This window comes from Myodes glareolus, chromosome 1, assembly GCF_982192425.1.
Source record: "Myodes glareolus chromosome 1, mMyoGla1.1, whole genome shotgun sequence".
Lineage (NCBI taxonomy): Eukaryota > Metazoa > Chordata > Mammalia > Rodentia > Cricetidae > Myodes > Myodes glareolus.
In genome coordinates this window covers 108,394,442-108,417,502 of record NC_142026.1, presented here as the reverse complement: position 1 = coordinate 108,417,502, position 23,061 = coordinate 108,394,442, and the positions used below count along the sequence as shown (strand labels likewise).

Sequence of the window (23,061 nt, the reverse complement as noted above, 5' to 3'; positions counted from 1 at the left end):
AGAATTGCTGTCTGACCACAGGCATGGGTGGAGTCAGTCCTGGCTCACCATGTTTATCAACCCCTGAAGGGCCATCTTTGTAGGTCAACCCCACTCTCTAAAATAGACACAAAAGTAGGAGGGCACTTGTTTGGGATCAGAGGGAGGTCCCAATGAGAGTGAGGGGGAATAAGAGAAGGTCCTGGGGGTATTGAATATGATTAAAATATATGCTTGTGTGAATTTATAAAAATATTTTAAAACCAGTAACAAAAGATGCGTATAATACAGTGATTTCTTTATCATCACGATCAATTATTATACAATTTTATTATGCTTCCCTTAGTAAGCTCATATCCACCTGCAATTGCTCCTTACATTCTGCTGAATATTCAGGCAAACATGGATCTTTAGGTCTGTGTGATTTGCCTGTTCTAGACTTTTTCATAAACATGGAATTATAATATACATGGCTGTCTGACTATTCCTTTCACATAGCATAATATTTTCTGAGTTGTTTATTCATGTTGAAGCATGATTTGGAACTTTAATTTTTGTTATTTTTGCTAAATACTATGTCATGGTAAGAATAGACCACATATATCCACTTACCACTGGATATTGCTAACATTTCTCCTTCATCTAGACAGTGGTGCTTCACATGACAGGGATACTCTTGACATCTTTTGCCATTCCCAGTTGGGCTTGGTAAATGTCTCACTGTTACCGGTAATCACACACTTGCTGGATGATTGTCTATTGATGGTAACCTTGGCATTTTGTTCCCTCACTGTGACTTGTGTAAGACTGAGTACATTTCTTGTTCTCTGAAGGTTAGGATGGTATTATTTACACCACCATTTTCTCCAGTTGTGAGCTGAGAGAAGACTAAGTGGCTCCTTTTCTGTGTTTAGTCTCCAGATGGCTCAGAATCGCAGTCAATCGGGACGAACGAAAACAAATGCCAAGGAAAAGAGGGTATGTTGGACCTACGCTCTTGATTGTCCCCTTTAATTGCTGTAACACAGTTGTCACTCGAACACATTACCTTCATTCTACTAAGCAACTTCTATTAAAATACTAATGTTAGGTAAATAAAGATAAATGCATGATTCTGGTTGTAGGGTTGGCCCTTTATCTTTTTTATGTGTATTCCCATCTGATCCAAATTTGTATATACGTCTTCCTGACTGTTTATCATATCCAATATAGTATGTAGAGCTTTGTACTTCATTCAGTACATCCATGAATTCTGCCTGGTAGGTATTACTCTCAGTCCATTTTACAGATGAGAGAACCGAGTTTGGACTTGGAAAGCTATGTTCCATGCATCCGGGATGTGGAGTTTCAGTGTGTTGTTCGTGAATCATAAGCTCCAATTCAACAAGGGGTTTCATTTTCAGGAGTTTTAGAGAAACCTTTAAGAAAAAAGCTTTTCTTCTTTTGAAATTGATTATAATTTTCTTTCTTATTAAACATTTCTTATTTCCGAGATGAATTAGAGATTCAGTGTCTAGAAGAAAATGAATACAAAGATTCTATTAAGCACCACCAAGGAAAAGGTTACAGCTTTTGTGTTTACAAGAAGGGAAACTGTCCTTGGCTAAGGTCCTAAATTGAAGCTTAAAGAAATCAGTCCTCAAGTTACTTAAGAAACACTAGCACAGATGAGCTGTGTGTTGATTATTACTCACGTCTTAGTGCCTGAGGCATCTGTGTGTGATAGTGCTGCCTTGGGCTTGGAAGTAGCAGGGTCACGGAGCGGCTGTCAGATAACTAGAGGCCTGGGAAGCTTCCCAGCCTTCCTCTAGAAATCACTCATTAGGACAAACTTACAAAGGATGTTCTGGAAATCTGAGAGCAGATATTATCTTTGTTTCATCAGAATTTTCTCAATACTTCTATTTTATAATTTGAAAGATTTTAATATAAAATATTTAAAATATGAAGGCATGCAATATACACATGAACATTGTGAGTCTGCGCACACACATACACACACACACACACACACACACACACACACACACACACATATATATACCTGTAACAATAGTTTCTAATAATTTCTTCTTTCTTTTCTTTTGAGGCCTCTGTAGCTATCATGTGTTGTATCAGAATGAACTGTTGGGTATCTTCCCCTGTCTCTGTGCCAGCAGACACTGAAGTGGCAAGCAAGCTTGCTGTGCCAGCCCTAGCCTTCTGGAGAGCTGGGTCCTCAGAGAGACAGACGACTCTTTTGTGCCAGTGTCAATATACTTTGCGCTTCGGAGAAGAGCGACTGCCAGTTGTTTAACAGATATTGAGGAAAACATTGTCCTCTCTTGCCCGAGATCATAATGTTGGCTATATCAACAAATGTTCTATGAGACAAGTCCATTATATGAGCACTTTCAGGCTGAGATTGCAGCAGGCAGGGGAGAGGTGACAAACGTGTGGCCTGATTCACATCTGTTTCTGCTGGAAGGCTGAGCAGTTGGGGTCCGGCTGCCAAGCACATTACCCGGAGACTGTGCACATGGCCAGTTGAGTCACCTGGTGGCCGCTGCTGCACCTGTTCAGGGAATGCCCGATTCTTTTGCTTATCAGGGAGCTGGTGGTGATTTGAACACGTTCAGAAAGAAATTATACGAGTTTTTTGTTTGTTCTGTTGTCACGGTCACTGTGATAAAACACTAATCAAAGGCAGCTTGAGGGAAAAAAGAGTTGAGTGGGCTTACAGATTACAGCCCATCATCCAGGGAAGCCAAGGCAGGAACTCAAGCCGAGACCATAGGCGGTTGGTGCCGATTGGCTCACTCCCAGGTTCATGTGAAGCTATGTTTCTCAAGCGATCTGGGGACACCTGCCAAGCGATTGCATTACCAACAGTATGCTGAATCCTCCTCCATCCATCAGCAATCAAGGACATGCCCCACAGACTTGCCCACAGGCCAATCTGATGGAGGCGATTTCACAATTAAGATTCCCTGTTCCCAGGTGTCTTAAGATGATCATCAAGGTCAGCCATGTGAATATGCATGGAAACATTATCTGGAGTTTTGTAAAGAGAGGCTGGTTCTGATTAAAATCTCAAAACACGAGTGTCAGTCTGATCGAAATGTTTCCTACACACTTGAGTTTTTATTGCATTCAAGACAACTTGTTTTGGGGCAAGAGACACAGCTCCGCAGTTAAGAGCACCCTGGTCCCATTCCCAACACCCACAACCAACAGCTCACAGCTATCTGTAAGGTCAGTTTCAGGGACAACATTCTCTTCTGGGCATGACAGGCGTGTGATGCAGAGACATATGTATACTAAACAGTAATATAAATAAAAATAAAGATCTTTAAAAAACAATTTCAAAATAAAAAGTAATAGACTTTGAATATTTAAAGTATTGATATATTTCACATTAACCTACTTTCTTAACTCTTCATAAAATTATACAACTCTATGAAAGGCTCAATATTTGTGTGTACTTAGAAATAGTAATAATTTAAAATTTTCATAGTGATTTGTATACTTTTAGTTTGAGAGAAAAATATATTTTTAAAATAGTTTCTGTACATTTCGAGCAGCTGGACAATTTTTAAATAGTAATTATCACCAAAACGTATTGTCTCCTAAATTAGAAGAAAGGGTTAACAAGATGGTTTAATCAGTTAAGTGCTTGCAAGTTAGATGTTTGCCTTGTAAGCATGTAAGGACTTGGGTGTGATTCCCAGAACCTATGCGAGAAAGCCACACACTGAAATGTTATTTCAGCACTGGTGAGGTTTAAACAGATGGATCCCTAGGTTTGCTGCCCAGCCAGATTAGCATACTTGTTGAGTTTTAGGTCACTTGTCTCAAGGGTAAAGGGGACAATGCTGAATGATTGGCACCTGAGGTTTTCCGCTAATCTCCATATACATGTGTATATACCTGTGAGTCTGCCTGCACAAATGAACAAATAATCACACATGCACACACACATACACACACATACACAGAGAGAGAGAGAGAGAGAGAGAGAGAGAGAGAGAGAGAGAAGAAGAAGAAGAAGAAGAAGAAGAAGAAGAAGAAGAAGAAGAAGAAGAAGAAGAAGAAGAAGAAGGAGGAAGGAGGAGGAGGAGGAGGAGGAGGAGGAAGAAGAAGAAGAAGAAGAAGAAGAACAAGAAGAAGAAGAAGAAGAACAAGAAGAAGAAGAAGAAGAACAAGAAGAACAAGAACAAGAAGAACAAGAAGAACAAGAACAAGAAAATTCTTGTGGATTTAACAAGCAAGGAATTTGTCTCAATATTTTCTTTTAATTTCTCTTATGAACCGTATGGGAAGGACAGCTCCATTCCTGTTCTTAGCCAACTTACCATCTCCTAGCAGTGCCCACCTACCCCCCTCCACACATACTTATTTTTTCTCTCCCCTGCCTGAACCTGATTTCACATTTTAACTAAGGTTGGTGCATTTTATATTTTTTGTTCTTGTTACTATGTTTCTGAAGGAAATCAATTTGTTTTAAATGTGTTCTGAATGGCTCTGGTTTGAATTCAGCACAGCGCGTTTATTTGGGTATGCACGAGGAGGGGGTGGTTATTGTAACTGACATAGAAGCATTGAAGAGAATCGTTTTTAAATTCTTGTCCACCAACATCCAGCAGCTGAAAGTAGCTTCTAATTTACAAAAATGGCTAATCATTTTTTTCTCTGTGAGTCGTTTCCTAGGTAACCAATAATGTATTCACAGCAAAACGTATAACCATATAAACTAATGGGGAAACAAAATTATTTTTTTTGTTTTGACATTTATGATAATCATTTAAAAATTAATCGTAAAAGTTATTAAGTATTCTATTAAAAATTGTCATAGACTGTTAAAAAACACAAATATGACAAAAATGGGAGCAGATAATACCATCACGGAGCTTCTGATTCATCTTTATTTGGGGATTTAACATAGGTACATGTTTGCTTGCTTGCCTAACTGGAAGATTGTCTGAGACCTAGCTGGGCTGGTTCACGCCAAAAACCTAGGCTTTTTGTAGGTTTCAATTTGGCTATCGAGAAACCTGAAACAAAGGCGAGACCCTCTTGAGCTGAGAGCCTCAAATGACCACGTGGCCACATGCTCACGAAGTTCTCTCTGCTCGCTGAGTGGGAATGAGTAAGGCTTTGATTCATATTTAATTCTTATTTCTTTTCCGTTCTTTGAAACAAAGGTTTTTGTTTTATAGTAAGTGATGATAAAATTACTTCCGAGCTGTAAGCTCAGGAACGGTACACCTCTGGATTTCTGACGTGTACTTATTAGGTTTTTAAAACTAGCTTCATCTTCTGTCATTTTTGTTTCACAGTGTGCAATATTAGTAGGTAAACATATAAAGCATCATCTTTGTTTTTTGTTGTTTTTTTTTGTTGTTGTTGTTTGAGACAAGGTTTCATTTTGCTCAGTCAGGAAATTAATTCACTGTTTGGATTGGAGGCATGCATCATTCCCGTGCCTCTGTATCAGTTTATTTAGTCATTTTGGGTTTATTCATTTATTTAAATTTGTTTTCTATTATTGAGTGTATGGTGTGTGTGCGTGTGTATGTGCGTGCATGTGTGTGTGTGTGGTGTGCACATGCTGTGGTACACATGTGGAGGCCAGAGAACAACTTTTATGAGTTACTTCTTTCCTTCACTGTGGGATCCAAGGATGGAACTCAAGTTGCAGGGTTTGTATGGCAATGTCTTTGTGCTTTGATCCACCTCACCAACACTATTTTTGCTCTTGGAGACAGGATCTCGTAGCTCCTGTGGCCTTAAACTCACTGTACAGTCGAAGATGACTTTGAAGTCCTGATTTGTTACCTCCTAAGTGCTGGAGTCACAGGCATGGGCCACCATGTCAGTCTGTCCCCTTTACAGTTCACAGCATCAGCCGTATATCAAACATCAGCCGTGTATCAAACATCAGCGGTGAAAAGAACCCCAGCATTCATGCCAGGGCCTTTCTAACGTGAGGTGTACAAAAGCCAAGAAATCACCAAGGAAATTTGGAAGTGTTTTCTTCCATCCTGGGTAGCTGTTGTTTTTAATCAAAGAACAATTTCCAACGTTAATTATTTCCTAGAGGGCCAGTCACAGACAAAATGAAGAAGCCACAGCAAAGTTTTCAGATGCTGATGCAAATGTCCGTAGCTTGTTTAATTCAGGGCGGAAGGGACCTTTCTGGTCTCTGACAGAATCAGATTCGAAGCTTGTCGGTTCTTGTACCAGGTGCCTCCAGATTTGACTTTCACCATGATGAGCTGTTGGCATCAGCTTTTGTTTTGGAATTTTTCCCATGGTACATAGGTAACATTCCAGGGTGTGGAAGAAGGCTGCCCCTGGATGTGTTCCACTCTGAAGAAATTAAAGTAAAGGCTCTAGGCAGAGGTTACAATGCAGCTGGCCTCTCATGCTCCCGCTTCTAGTTCCTCAGTGCAGAAGAAAATAACAGTTGTACCTACTAAACTTTATGAGACTTGCCACTGAGTTTGATGCCTGATAGTAGGCTTAGGAATCTGTACCCAGCCGCAAAACTGAGATTGCAGTGAACCCATAGTTGAACCCTGGTTTGCCAGTCACCTCCATTTCCTAGCTTTTGCTGTGAACCATTGATATAATTCCCAGAGTAGGCATTTTATTGTTAAAGTCACAGTAAATTGTTTCCTAGAGTAAAGAATATTCTTCCCATGGGTCCTGTTAATATATGAGAAGGTTTTTAAATAAAGGGCATGCAGTTCAATTGTCTTTTTTCTCCTAGACCAAACATCTAGTGGGGCTGTTGAGAACAAAGAGCTGATCCCACAGGTACCAGAGGACACACCTGCCTCTGAAACAGATATCAACTTGGAGGTGTCATTTGCGGAGCAAGCTGTCAGCAAGGAGAGGATGCCCAAGAGCCGAGGCAATGATGCCTCATTGCCTGTATGTAATACACGCTCAGATGATCCTAAAAGAATGCTCTTTAAATGACCTTTGTATTTTTAAAATTTAGAAGCCAAAGAAAAGTTGAAAGCATGAGGTAGCAAGAATTGTTAAATTGGTATCAACAGTTGATTCAAGTTATTAATATTTTCCTATCCTTTCTTTCTATATCTGTCTATCTGTATATATACTGTTCTGACAGGGAGGGTATATTCAGTTGGTATTTTAAGACTTTTGGAGCTAGAGAGGTGGCTCAGTGATTAGGAGCACTGACTGCTCTATGAGGGTCCATTGGTTCTCAACACCTAAGTGACTGCTCACGATTGTGTAACTCCAGGTTCAGGGAATCTGATTCCCTTTTCTGGTATCTCTGGACACAAAGCATGCAAGTGGTGAAGTGCACAGACAAACATGTGGGAAAACACCACACACACATAAAAATGAACATTAAAAAATAAAAAGTAAACAAAGTTTTAAGACTTCAATTAGATTCTAAAGCCATAGTTAATATTTAGCAATCACAAAAGTCTTGGCAGTTGTCACAGACTGCCCTCATAGTGTCTCCCTTCCTCATACCCTTTGGAGACTTGGATATGAAGTATATGTTGTGTTAGTTGAGATTTTTTTTCTCTTTTATTTTTGTTTGTGTTTTTAAAAACATTTTAAAAGACGTTCCTAATATTAAAAATTTGTCTGATCATTTTATTATGATTAGACATGAGTTAAACATTGCACTATGCCTCTGAAGTGATACAAGCCATTCTCCATGATGGAAGTTTTGCCACCAAGTGGGCTAAGGGAGATCTGCTCCCTAGTTCTCATGCTCTGAAGATGCCTTTCTTACCTACAATTTATACTTGTTTGGTCTCCATTTTATCCTCTTCTGGGCTTTGAGAAAAATTGATTTCCTAATCCCGTTGTCTCTTCTACGTTAACTGACAGCTGCATTCCTCAGGAATTGGTCGCTCTTCTCTTTTCAGCTTTGCTTGCCTCTATAGACTTGCTAACTTTTTTGTTCCACGTTTTGTAGATATCCTCTTTTGTCTTTGATGGTCAGAGCTACACAGCCTGGGCCGCCTTGGCTGGTGGGGGCCGGCAGTTGGTTCCAGTGCTATTTCATCATGCCCTCCTTATCCCTTTCTTCTTCATTCTCTAGGACAGAATGTTCCACACTCACCTTGTAATTTTCTCCCGCTTAGACTTGAAAGCAGCTGTTTCTTACAGCAACAGTTTCCTTTTTAGCAACAAATGGTCTTTAGGACCTGAGCCTTCCCCTGTACAGCGTGTTCTCTCTGCTGTGAGTGCCTCGTGTCTTTTCATACATTTTAAAGCAGAAGCTAAAGAACAACATAAGGAATGTCTGCGTTCTTCACTTGTCAGCCAGACCAGACCCCTTTGCAACTCTGTCCAATTTCCTTATCTGTGTTATTTTGAAACGCATGTCTGAATTTTGGTTATCATCTGTAAAGGTTTAGATTGCTAAAAACAAAGCAAAAACAAAGGTATGAAAAACTGCACACCTGTGCTATCCTTATTATGCCTTTAAAATTCCTTTAAACTCGGTATTTTCATCTCAAATATTCAGTTTTCAAACCATAATGATATCTCAATTCTCATGACTGTTTCTGCAGTTTGAGGGAGGGACAGGATCCAAATAAATTCTCTGCATTGAGTTTGCTTGGTGTGACACTTAGATTCTCCATCTTTCCTGCCTCATCCCTCCATTCCTCTGGTTCCCCTTCTCCTTCCCCATTGACCTCGATTCTATCATTCTGCTACTTTCCCATTTCCTTCCCGCCTGTCTCCTGTTTTTCTGTGCTCCCTCACTTCTTCAGAGCTGATTTATTGATCTTGTCACAAGCTTATGAGTGTTGCACATGTTTGTGCATGCTCATGTATGTGTAGGTACATGTGAATGTATACAAGTGTGTGAATGTGGAGGCCCAAAGGTAGATGTTAGAAATCTTCCTCAATCCCTTTTTCACCTGACTTATCGCTCATTTGTCTTTCAAACAAACCAGGGCTTGCTGAAGCAGCTCATCTGGCTAGCCATCTTGTCGGGAGGAGCCCTTGTCTTCTGCCTTCAGCAGTTTGGAATGCAGGCAGCCGCCACACACACACACACACACACACACACACACACACACACACACACACACACACACAGGGTTCCAAACCCTGGTCCTCTCTCTTGTGCAGCAATTGTTATAAGTGTTGTACTGTCATCCAGCCCTGCCCTCCTGTTATTGAAAGAGTCATGTTATTAAATTCAGGTGACTCTCACTCTCTGACTCTTTCTGTCCCCATAGTACAGTTTCACATCTCCTATGTATTTATAAACTAGTTGACATTAGTTCTATCGGATTTAAGTTCCTGGTTGTCTGTTTTGATTTGGGCTAGATACTTTAGATATATTGTCATGTGTTCTCTACTGGGGATACCTGGCTTCTTTCTTTTGTCTAATTAAAACTGTGGTTCAGAGCCATACCTGACTCCATTAAGCTATTAATGGTCTAAAAGGACTATTGAGGTCCTAATAGTTCCTTCTTTTTCATTCATAATTCTGGACATTTTCTTTATGAAAACAATTATCAAGATGGCAATATTTCCCACTTATATAAGCTTTTAAATTTGGTTTTTTCTTTCTTGGCATTTGTTGTCAGTGCCACCTCATATCTGTGTGTGTTTATAAAACTGGTTTCTTAACCCATGGGTTTATACATGTTTAATGACACCATAGGAAAATCTCTCTGGGCTTAACTAGTATATTCACTGCTCAGACTTCAAAGTGTCCCACTTTCTAGTGTCCCTAGTTCCATGTAGCAGAAGGAGAGATCGCCGCCTGTGGCCAGGACACCAGGAGTGTTCAGTTCTCTCGACTGCTTATCACTTGGGAGCTCTGTTCAGTAGAGATGCCAATTTTTATCTTCTTTCTCCCATGCCGAGAAGTGTAATTCTTAAGAAAGAGCAGGTGGCAGAGCTTCTGCTGTCCAAAGCACACTTGTTTATTTGTTCTACATTAATGAATAACAATCTCAGATTGCCAGTGATGACCACGTTCAGTGAGAACGATTCAGAATGATTGAAGGTTGCCTTTCTGCAGACATTTGTGTCCTTGGGATGTATCATAAAGGGGATTTGATACAGTAAAGTTACGGAGTTGTAACTTTTTAAGGGTGGTTATTCTCTGTGTGGTTAAGCTGGTTGGGCTAATTTGCTATGGTTTTATTCTTAATTTTTAAAGATTACTTTTTCTGAAATATTTTATTCTCTAAGACTATGAAATAGTTAGATGACCCAAAAGGCAAATATAAATCAAAATAAAGCAAGTTTAGCATTTATCTTTGTTAAGGCCCTCCTTTTAGAGAGTCCTTTTGGATTTTTTTTTAATTTTAAAGTATTAATTTATGTTTTTATGTGATGAGGGTTTTGCATACACGAATGTGTGTGCACCTTTTGTGTACTTGGCGGCCATACAGGTCAGAAGAGGGTGTTGGATCCCTGGAGCTGGAGGTATAGATGATTATAGGTGCTGGGAACCAAACCTGCATCCTCTACAAGAACAGCAAGTGCTCTGAACCAGAGAGAGCCCAAGAGAACCCATTTTATTATGATACTTCTTTCATCTACCCGTTTTCTTACAGATATTAGCCCACTGCTCACAGTTTTCTCCATCTTGGTTTGACTTTAATTATTTTTCAGAGATGCTAGCATCGTAACGTGGAGACTTCTCATTTCTTTTTCTGGATACACATGTCTCTACGGCGAGGCTGCATCCTGATTTATTAAAGCAGTCCCTTAGGGATAGACATCTGGTTGTTTTCAGACTTTGTGGTACATTTTGAGGGAGCTGTTTTTAGAGACTAATGGAAAAAGTAAAGGAGTTTTTGAGATTTGGCATAAAGCAATGATCCATACTCCCAGATTCTCCTTTGGAAGAATAAAACTCTCAGCCTGTGACGGTCCTCGTCACAGAAGATGGAAATCATTGAAGCTGCGGGGGTGGGGGGACACTAATTGAACAAAACTGAGATATTACTGAATTTTAGGTTACCTCCCCAAATAAAATAAAATGTAATCTCCATTTGAGGTTTTAGAAATAAAAACTTGGTCTGCTATTTATTTTTTATCTAGCAAGTTAATCTTTATTTGACTACCTTCTTGATTTTTTGTTCATCTTGTACCCACGTTATACGATAACCCTCCCCCTTTCTGCTGTTTCATAGTTACCTGGGAAACTTGTGGCTATCTTAACAGTTCACTTTTCAATTCTTTGATGCTTGACTCTGAACTCAGTGTATAAAATATTTGAAAGTGCCTTTTCAGTGACCAGAACCATAGTCTTGGTGACTGTCCGTCACCTCTGCATTTGGTTTCCATCTGTATGTATCTATCCATCTCTATAACCTTGGTTCAGAAATGCCTTCAGTGGCTGGACATGTTGTAGAGTTCCCATAAGTCAGTAGTAACACAGTTGATGAAATGAGTATTTTGGCTGGTGCCATTTTAAAGCAGGTGTCTAAACAGATCTGTAAGTTCCATTTTGTGGCTAGACTTGCCTTCCCCTGTAAATAAACAGTGGGATTTATGCAGTGAGCAGCTCTCTGGTGACCTCATTTCTTATCCACTTCCCTATTCCTGCAGCATTGAGCAGTCTTTGTAAATTCTGTTCTCAATGTGAATCCACATTTCTTCTCTTACACTGGAGATTGAATTTAATATCTTGCAGCCAACCATCTTCAAACTTAGCTCCACTGCATACATTGGCTGTGTGTCCCACTCCAGAAATGGTGCTCGTGTCTGGAGTGATTGTCGTGAGGTAGATACCATCCACCCGAGTTTTTTAAATGTGCAAGCAAGTTAGGGAGAGGATGTAGCCTGCCAAGGCTTGACTCTGGGAGCATGATTTGCTCTTGATGTCCAACTTGAATCAAGAATGGGAGTGGCTGATGAGTAAAAGATTCAACTTCCACGTTACTAATAAAATCCCTAATACACCGCTCCCCAACTGGCTGTACTTCCCAGTCTATAAAAGAAGGGTACAATCGGAGAGAACTAACCCGCTTTTTTTTTTATCTTGTATAGAGGCCCTAACAACCTGATGCATTTTGGAAAAATTTCATCTCTTTAAAAAAATGCATTTTTCCAAAGATAAGGCACTTTACTCTTGCTGAAATTTTAGTTACTTTCCTCAGTAAAGAAACATCCTGTCTCTTAACATACACACACACACACACACACACACACACACACACACACTCACATACACGCACACACAAATAAAATGACAGGAAACTTCATAAATATTTAAAAGAGCCGCTATGAATTAAACATTGGGATAAAGAACTGACTCCTTTATTAAGCAGAATGTTTAAATAAATAAATAAACAAGCTCATGACATATATTGCTAGGTAAATGAAATGTTTGTACTAATAACATTTCAGGTTTCTCTAAACATTTACTTTGGGTAATACTTTTCGGTAATTATATTACAGGGCTTATTAGACCCAAAACAACTGATTTTAATGAAACACTGAACCGCTGGTTTTTAAACATGTAAATAGGTAGATATGGTTGGCTCAGCCATACTGGAAACAAAGCCGTCAGCAGAGGTACAGAGGTATGTGTGAAAAAAAATGGGACCTATTTTATATGGGTTTTAAAAAATAAAACTCAGGGTTGATGATGCGGTTCAAGGACAGGTGTTTGCCCAGCGTGTGCCAGGTCCACCATTGCATTTAATAAATGAAAGCTCAGGAAATATGCATGACAGGACACTAGAGAATGTAGGAAAGTCTGGTGAAGTTGCTTGACACGGTTGTCCTCTCTGTGTGGGTGTGTGTCTTGGTTCCTTCATTAGTATATGGCCGTGCACCTGAAACATGCTAAGCCAAAGAAAGAGACACTGGGACTAGAGAGGTGATCAAGATGTAGCCTTTGAGGGTCTCTCCATCCTCTACCGACCTACACTGCTCCCTCCCTCCCCCGTGCATGAAGAAGTTGAGTAGAACGGGAACATTGCCTGGACTTTCAGGCAACCAAAGCAGATAGGAACAGTCAGAGAATGGTGTCCATTGTCTATGCGGCCATGCTTCCATCCTTCTAAAGTCTGTTTCCCTACACCTTAGAATTTGCCCTGATTCTTACCCTAGTGTAAATTTTTGCAGAATATAATGAGACGTTATTCATCAAATGAGTATTGGACTTTTTTTTTTCTCCTCTGACTATAGCATGCAGGAAAATAAAACCAAGAATATTTTCAAATGATTCTTTTTTTTTTAATTAAAAATTTCTATCTCCTCCCCTCCTCCCATTTCCCTCCTCCTCTCCCTCCCCCACCATCTCCAGTCCAAAGAGCAGTCAGGGTTCCCTGCCCTGTGGGAAGTCCAAGGTCCTCCCCAATCCATCTAGGTCTAGGAAGGTGAGCATCCAAACAGACTAGGCTCCCACAAAGCCAGTACATGCAATAGAATCAGAACCCAGTGCCATTGTCCTTGGCTTCTCAGTCAGCCCTCATTGTCAGCCACATTCAGAGAGTCCAGTTTGATCACATGCTCCATCAGTCCCAGTCCAGCTGGCTTTGGTGAGTTCCCATTAGATCAGCCCCATCGTCTCAGTGGGTGGGCATACCCCTCGCAGTTCTGACTTCCTAGCTCATGTTCTCCCTCCTTCTCCTCCTCATTTAAGTTCACTGAAAAAAACAGAGTAATCAATCAGGCATGGGGACAGGTATCTCCATCTCACCACTTTGATGGAGATGGCCAGGAGAATCAAGTTCAAGGCCAGACTTTACAATATGGAAAATTTCAAGACAGCTTTGACTACATGAGAGATCCTTTCTCAATTACACCCATATATTTGGTGCAAACATATGGTGTGTGTGTGTGTGTGTGTGTGTGTGTGTATACTTAATACTTTCTGTAGGCTTACATGTATCATTGGAGCCTCACCCTGTGGTGTTGGGTGGTAGGGTCTGTGGTATTTCTACTTTACTGCCCTCTCTTTGTCTCCCCCCTTCTCTCTCTCTCTCTCTCTCTCTCCTTTCTCTCTCTCCATCTACCCATAGTCTATCCACCTTAGCCTACCCCTGTCTGCTCCATCCCCACTTTCCTTCTTCCCTTCCTCCCCTCCTTTAGTTTTCTGACCACTAGGAGATGAGTTTGACCACACACAGCCCACACACTGCCGTGGACTGAAACTGTGAGCAAAAATAAAAGTCCTCTCTCCAGATGTATTTTATCAAGACTGTGTCACAATGAAGAAAACGTAACACAACTAGGAAGTGATGGACTTAGCTTCTACCTTCCAAGATGCCCTCACTGTTTTGCTTAATATTCTCAGAGGAAATATTTACTACTAGAAGTTCAAAAAGACACCCTTTTTTTTGGTGGACACTCAAACTCTTGGTGTATATGTGAAAGCTACCCAATCTCCAAACATTGCCAATTGTTCTATCTTTTGTTGGGAAATGTTCTCTCAAAAATGATTTAAGTCTTCAAACACTTTTTGTATCTGTTAATTGAACTATGGGTACATGTAAGTTTTTGAGACAGGGTCTTACTCTGTAGCTAGGCAACCCTGAAATTCACTATGTAACCCATGTTGGCCCTGACCTCACAACAGTTCCTGCCTCAGCCACCTGAGTACTGGAATTACATATGTAAGCCACCATGTCTGATACTCTCGATATTTACTATGTCAGAAATTAAAAACTTAGCATTCGGCTATATCTCAGTAGTAGACTGCTGGGTGAATAGAGGCTCCTTGCCAGGCATGTGCAAGATGCCAATTTTGATTGTCAATATGCAAAACAGAAAAAAATGAACTCTGCATTTGATTTCTAGCACCAGAAAAACCCTTTAAGTTAAAAATTAAGACAATACATTAAAGTTAGCTATTGGAAACAACTTTTTTACCTTTTGTCATTTGGAGGAATATACATGTCATTTACTTCTGGAAAGCTCCATTATACAGTCTTGAAAGAAGTAAAGTAGAAAAGAAAGAAATACATCTTAGTAATGTTATTAAAACTAATGTTTGGCTCATAAGCTTGATCTCTTGGACTAATTGGTACCCACAAGTTTTCATGAACCACATTCTGAGAATAAATGGTTGAGAGGGAATCTGTTGGCTGATCTTACTTAGCAACTTAATGAAGGAATTATGGCAAACCCCAAAGAAATAGTCTTGATGACATGATTTTTAATTAAGCTACTGGAGAATGATCAGTTTTATTCGGTAACCACAGTGGGGCTATAATTTGTATTAAATATGCCAGAGAAATGTATTCTTCCACTTTATGCCTTGTTTTCTTATATTTAATGTGTTTAATGATAAAGGAGGTTAAGTCATTAGGAGATGATATTTGAGAAAGGCACAAAAGAGCAGAAATGGCACTTAGAGACCCGTGATCTGGGGTAGGATCTTGGCCTGTTCATGTTCAACAGTGAAAAAGCCGCAATAGCAGAGAGAAGTGTTTGTATTGACCATTTAAGCCTCCCAGTGACCCTTGACTCAGAGGACCTTCTCTTTTTCTCTCTTCTCTCTTCCCCTTTCTTATCTTATTTGGTAGAAAGAAACGTTCAGCAGATGCCCTATCCCATAGCTAGTAAGTGGCTGTATAACTGATAACCCTCTGGCTCTAAAGTTGACGCCTCTCTCACTCTAATGGTGGATGGCTTTTTTATGACAGTTAATTGAGCACCATGTGTGTGGAGGAAAAGTGGAACATTCTAAGGACTTCCTCATAAACACAATTCTTCTTTCTCTTTTTCCTGTTTATACTCAGGGGATCGTTTAACCTCTTTTCCTCTCTGTACCTCCTCCTTATGGTCCCTGCCTGATCTAACCTTCGGTTTGTGAAGGCCCATGCGATAAAAATTATTTTTCCTGTTCTCTAATCCAGTGTCATGAACCCCTGCATTACTTGGTTTGGCTTCACTTTATGTCAGACATCAGACAGATGTGAATTATCTACACATTTGGGGCTTTCCATGATAAAACCGTGCTGCGTTCTGACCGAGGCATTCTACCATGACGTTTGTTGTCACTCAATCTGAGAATATTATTTTGGCCATAGTTAGAATGTCTTTTCCTTTTATCATAAGAGGAGCAAAAAGAGTAAGATAATGATAACATTTACTACTTTATTTATTTATTTATTTATTCACTTGCTTATCTATTTGTTTGTTTGTTTGTTTGTTTATTTATTTGTGTTGTTTTAGAGTTTCAGACTGCCAAAAGATAAAACTGGTACTACAAAGATTGGGGACTTGGCCCCCCTAGACATGAAGAAAGTTTGCCATCTAGCCCTGATAGAACTCACTGCCCTCTATGATGTCTTGGGTGTGGAACTCAAACAACAGAAAGCTGTGAAAATCAAAACAAAAGGTAAAGTTAGATTTGGTTCCATAGTCGCGAAAATGGACTTAGCTCTTGGGTGGTACTCTTGGTGGTGGGGTGGATGGCCAGCCAGATAAACTGGTGCTTGAGTGTGTCTAGGGTTCCAATTCTCAACGCTGCCTTCCAACATTTTATAAATTGATAAGCAGAGAATATACAGCCAAATGATTTAATTCTCACAAAAGGGAATTGTTATTCAGGGAATTGTAATGCTCATGTTTTCCTCATCAGAAGCTGTGTGTGTGTGAGAAAGAGACCTTTGGCAGATGTGTCTATCTCCAAAACCAGATCTGAAAAAACGGCTTCTAAGGGGCTGATCTTGAGCGATTACTTACAGTCTTCCATGATTAAATATGGGGTAGTAACACTCTGTCCCTATGTTCGCTTTCATTCTCTTTTTAAATTTAAATATTACATCTTAGTATCATGTGCATTTAATGTACATGTGAGTGTGGACATGCCAGTGCCACAGTGTGTGTACGGACATCAGAGGACAACTCCCAGGACACAGTTCTCACCTTCCACTGTGATTTCCAAGGATCAAGTTCTGGCTTTCCAGCTTGTATGGCGTGCCCTTTGACCTGAAGAGCCATCTCTTTAGCCCTACACATTGTATTTTTAGCATTTGACAGAAACATTCCCCCCCCCCACTCCAGTAAATAAGATAATGCCATTGTCTGACAGAGCTAGCACACTGTACTCCTTTTCCACATGTCTTGTAGATTTTCCAAGCAGCTTGCTTGCCTGTTACATCAGCAAACTAATTCTGATAGCATGATAAAGAACAGGCACCTTTCATCATTGCTTCTCTTATTTTCTTGGTCTGGAAATCCAGCTAATTCTCTACTGACAAAGCATTCCCTTGTTTAGCCTTATAGGTGTCTCCTAAAGAGGCACTGGGAATGAGGACTTGAGTTGCTATGGTAACACGAGCCAAGACATGTATGTACCTGATGTAAGTTACAGAGACAGTTTCTCTGTAGGACGGAAGTGTACCATTTCTGTCCTTCCTGTGTATCCCTGTCATGGTGGACCTCATTCTGTGCTTAGTTTCTGGAGTCTTTTAGCACAAGCCTTGCAGGGGTGGCTTTCTGAGTTCTTTGGTGCTTCTGGTTTCCCCTACATCCCTGTGAAGAATGACGACTTCAAATGCTTCTGCCCAAACTCATCATAGTGCTTCCTTCAATGATAAACTAGGAACACAGTTTGAATAGCTATGACCGCCTGCCCAAGATGCTAAAATGGCTTTCAGAGGTGTTTTGTTGCTATTCTTGCTGTTTGTTTGTTTATTGTTGGTGTAAATCAGTTTCGTTATATCCTGAAGAGAGATATACTAAAATGTTCTTATTAAAGTTGTCACTGTTTAAATGGAAATAGAGAAAGTCCTTTGTAGTTTTTAAAAATATATACTTCTATCTTGGGTTTTTGGAGTTCTTGAGAATACATATCTTTATAATAGTCAAACTGAAAGGCAATTTATTATTTTTTAAATGGCTTCTCAGTGTCCAGTATCTGACCTTAACCAAAGGCCAGTCCCTTCTCCTTGTCCACATATAAATGTTACTTACTTGATCCTGTCGTTCCTAAAGGACGGAGCTCTCGCTTCTGTAAACATCAACCCAGAAGAGAGACAAACAAATGTTGTAGGTAGTTGTGTTCATTTCAAACTTAGGGCATAAGGCTTGAGTTAGAGCATGTCCAAACATTACAGATTATTACACACACACAGAGAGGGGGGGAGACAGAGACAGAGAGACAGAGACGAGGTGGTGAATTTAAATGTAAGAATACTAGATATCTACTACGTTTTGGAAAGACACATTTACAGATCAGGATTGTAATTCTAAAAAGGTAAATATTTATGTTTAGCTGTATCATGGAGTGTTCAATGTCCATTTTGTAAAGGAGAGATAAATGGTGTTTGATTATATGTCAGGACTTTTAATTTGATTGCACTTCATCAACTGTTCAAATGGTTTACACGTCCTCATGGTAGTTTGTTTTCCTTGAGTAGCAGTTGACTCTAATTGCCATCATTTGTTCGGATACCTATCCCTGCTGGATTGTCCTAGAAGACAGAGCCAAACTTTGGTTGTGTTGTATCTACTTAATAGCTTTGCGGTATCATTTTTTTTTAGTAGGTGCTCAATAAATAATCTGATCAACAAATGACAATGTAACAAATCGCATATTGCCAGTTTTTATTGCTATTCTATAGGTTGATGAAGTGAAGAGCTTTTGTTTTCTTGTTGCAGACTCTGGTCTTTTTGGTGTTCCATTAACCATGTTATTAGAACAAGATCAAAGGAAAGTGCCAGGAACTCGAATACCCTTGATCTTTCAAAATGTAAGTAGGCCAGACCTGGCCAGTGCTGCAAGAACATACTCAGGCTAATGGTGGCATTTTACACTCGGACTGTTCTAATACAGTTTTCCAATTGATATGCTGCTTTATTTTATACTTTGATTTTCTATTCAGGAAGCAAATTTGTTTCAAGGGCTCGTAATTTTTATCTCGTGGTGATACTTTCTGTGATATTACTGTAACTGTGATTACCTGGCATCACTTTCCTGTCTTATATTAGCTGCTTTTGTGTAATTGAGATTTCAGTTCTATAATACATAGGAGTGGGAACTGTGTATCAATTCCCAGGGAATTGAATCCTCATGAATATTTCATGCATGCATGTATTTCTCAAGCTTTCCTATTTGCAGCGAGGATGTCCAACTTAATTTACCAGTGCCCACGTCCAAAGTAGGCAAAGAAACCATAATGTAGAATTAGAAAATGATTGCTAAACTATCAAGTTGCTTGTGTAGTCAACACTCAATTATTCATAAGGGGATTATCTGGAGCAATAAAAAATATTCAGTTCAACCTCTGAGCCATCATTGTGCAGAGGAACAGATTATACTTGATAAAACCTACGAAGACACAGTAAAGAAGGCAGGTCCTACAGTCATGGACTACCCAATAGATTCCTTGCCAACAGCCTCAGCATGTCAATTTTGATAATTTCTCAGGACAGTAGAGACTGTTTTCAGCTGACTGACTCAGCCGGTCCTAAGGCTCAGTATATTTGGTAGTCACTATTCTGTTCCAAATTAGTTACTACCATTGTTAGCTGCTTGCTGTTGGTGTTTCATTCCTCCTTTCTGTCATTGCATCCAAATATATCTAATGTGTCTCTTGGTAAGTATTCTGGAGAGTTCTCCTGCCACGGTCTGATGAACTATGACTATATTAAGAGTTGATAACAGTTATTCTGATTAAGATAAAGAAGCTAGCATATAGAGACTACACATTCTACTATATTTTTCTTATGTTGAAAGGATGGAGTTACTATACAAAGATGCATTGCAAAACAGTATCTTTGAAGTATCTTCTTAGGTCAAGCTCCACCAGAATCAATGGAATCAATATCTGTATCTCTGTCTCTATCTATATATCTATATCTCTATCTATACCTCTATCTCTATGCAAAGGTTTCTTTTAAGGATTTTGGTCATGCAGTTAATGGGATCCAGAAGTCTGATGTGTGGGGACACAGCAGGAGAACAACTTAGGCAAGAGTTGATGTTGCAGTCTTGAGGAAGAATAGTTTCTTCGCAAACCTCAAGCTTTGTTTTTGCATCTTCACTTGATGGGTGGGGTTTGCCATATTGCATGGCTTAAACTCCATAGTCAACACTTGGCCCCTTCAAAAAAATACCATCATGCAGCATCTAGATCAGTGTTTGACTGAACCACTGGGCACTCAACACAAACCAGGTTGGCACACAAAGTCTTCATCACATGGGGAAAGTATGAGTTTAGTTTCATATAAGATAATTTGATGGTAGACTAAATACTGACTGCTGTGGTCTCTTAAGAAAAAAAAACTTTCTTCAATTTTCCCCAAAATTTGATTTAATTTATTTAATTGCTTTTTTACAATTTTATTCTCTTGAACACACCCGAGACTCCTGCGGCATCCTCTCTTGAATTTGTACTTTAGTTTTGTTCCTATTAAAAAGAGAAGGCCTTTAAAGAGTGGACGGGTAGGCAGCCATCACCAGCTTGCATCTGCTTTGTGCTGTAAGAAAGAAGCCACAGAGATGTGTTGTGAGACGTATCATTTAATTACCAGCCCACCACCCATTGTCTGTCCTTCCATTTTGTAAAAGGGGGAAAAGAAGGAAACACATGATTTGCAAGAACATTTGCTCCCAGAATCCAGCGGGTTCATCTTCAATGTGAAGGGAGAATTTCTGTCAGGTGGCACTAGCCAAAGGTTATCTCATATCAATCAATTTCATTTTTTTACTTTTCTTGATCACCCCCCACCCAAGCGTGTTGTTCAAACCATGTTCTTAGAAGGAGCTGGATAAAGAAAAATGTTCATTTTACTTCAAAGTGCATTTTCTGATCAAATTTTCAATCCAATGTCTTTTTGTCAAGATGGTCAGTAAAATCAGTGTTGTGCCAAAGGGTTTGATTTCATTTCCATATTGGTTTTCACCTCACACACATACACACATACACACTCCACATACACATACACACAATACACGATTTACATTTTGAGTAATATTATAGATCACTGATAAAGTATGGAATACCTGTTTCCCCAAACAGCCTAATTAAGTATAGTTATCTTTGTCTATTTGAGGTCTTGAAAATTTAAGGAAAGCTAGAATGTTTCCTGCTTTTTTGTGTTGATCAGTAAGCTTTATTGGAATATAGCCATACTCATTTGCTGATACATTGTCTGCTTTTCACACATAGTTGCAAAAACACAATATTAACAATATTTTCTATTTGCAGTGTTATAGGAACTTAAAATACCTTTGCTTTTAAAAAGCAATGTCCCCAAAGTATTTGGAATGTTCTGAGCTATCATAAAATGGTTACTGTCCAAACAAATACTGAAAACCACTAGCTTTTTAATTAACAAGTAGTGAGCCATATGTAGTACCTGACTATCATCTAGTACCACGAGAAATTATAGTCGGAGATGTAGATCAGCTGCCCTGGGTGTGAATTCCATCACTGCCCCGTGCCCCAAACCATAGTTGGATTTTGCAAGCATTCTCTGGAATTATCACAGCTCTTTAATCCACTAAAGCAAATTTTACTTTCTCTCCCCATGAGTATTTTAATTAGGGCCTTGACATTACAGGGACCACATACATTACTCAAAACATGGCGTTGTCAGAAACCTGAAGTCCCGATGAAGGCAGTTTTCTCATTCTGACCTGATAACCACACCTGCACTCTTGTGGGTTACTACTTTCTTCAGCAGGACAAAGACTACCCTACTTCCAAGCCATCCAGGGCAGGCTTCCCCTGAAATTGGCAGCTGGGTACTGCACGTGCTCAGAACTCCACAGGACACAGCAGCCTTGGCAGAGGCCACAGAAGAAAGCATGTTTCCTTTTATTATAAAAGCCAGTACTCAGCTAATTAATAATGTAGCTTAAATATGTAATTTTCCAAGTGAGAAATAGGAGATGGTACACGATATTGTTCCATGCAGCACACACATCATTCTTGAGGCTGGGATCTAACATTAGAGAACACTAGAAATAGATTCAAATGTAGAATTCAGAAATGAATCCCATTCAGCTGTTTAGCAGCCCCGATTTTCTGCTGTACTTAATGACAGTGAGAAGTGTAGACTGCTAAAATCTGACTGACTGCAGCTGCCCGCATTCAATCGGATGATTTAACAGGACATGCAAATATTTTATAGGGGGAAATAAAATGCAAATTGGTCGTACATGGAATATTTTAAAATTTGGCATGAAATACTTTATTGGATAAGGTCCTTTTAATCTCAAACAATTCCTAATTCTTTCCATGCTGAGTTTCTCTACAGCGGTTCTTGAATGATGTGGTCTTGGAAATTTGTGAATTTGAAAGATTGATGTACTTCTTTGAGTGATCAGGGGTGGATGCTAGAGCCAATAATAATGTATTCTTAGAACGTGATGCTGTTATTGGCATTTTCTTGGAATCCCTCTGTATCTGTGAATTTCCTGGTCAAAATATATTCATAGGACAGGACAGATAAGTTCATTAAGGCAAAGAAATCACCGTCACTTCCAGGGTCCACATGCTATGGCACATTGGATTTTGGACCATGTAGTCAGAAGTCCACCCCTCTCCCATCCCGAGGATGCAAGGCTTTCTCATAACAGACACTTTTATAAGCAAGGGGAAAGCAATAAGGTCTGTGTGGTCTGTGGAGCCCAATTAATCATTAACAGGGAATTCCCTGAAGAAAACAACATTCTTTTGCACCCTGAAGGATTTTATGCCCCAAGGTGTGCAGAGAATATTAAAGAAAGATTGGAGATACGGGAAGGCCGCATCTGGCTAAAGTGTGTGGGCTATAGGAAAGAAGTTCCTATGTAGTAAGTGCCGTGTATTTGTAAGGAGGAGGTGGAAAGTGATTTCCCTAAACATCGCAGAGGATGCTCTGCCCTCTGTATGCTCCGTGTGCTACCCAAGGAATGTGTGACCCAGGTTTATCAACGGGAAGCTCTCTGTCAAGAAGTGGACCACTTTTACCGTCTGCACAGCCTTTTTAACAGGTTGCTTCTGAAATATTCCCTACTTGTCTGATTTTTGTGATATGCTTTATAATACTTATTTACTCATTTAAAAAATTGGGTGTATTTGTGTGGGAGTATGTGCATGTGAATACAGGTGTCTGCAAAGACCAGAGACATCAGATCCCCTTCACCTGAAGTTCCAGGTAACTGTGATCTAAATT

General features: G+C 39.7%; 1 protein-coding gene across 4 annotated transcripts in view; it reads left to right on the top strand.

The window, feature by feature from the left end:
* Arhgap18 (Rho GTPase activating protein 18) overlaps window positions 1–23,061 on the top strand; it is a 147,229-nt gene that overhangs the window by 87,174 nt on the left and 36,994 nt on the right. For all 4 annotated transcript variants that reach the window (XM_048425128.3, XM_085689733.2, XM_085689729.2 and 1 more), the window contains exons 4-7: window positions 894–957; window positions 6,734–6,897; window positions 16,123–16,288; window positions 18,556–18,647. In XM_048425128.3, the coding sequence (XP_048281085.2) occupies window positions 894–957; window positions 6,734–6,897; window positions 16,123–16,288; window positions 18,556–18,647 (486 nt within the window). The remainder of the gene's footprint in view (window positions 1–893; window positions 958–6,733; window positions 6,898–16,122; window positions 16,289–18,555; window positions 18,648–23,061) is intronic.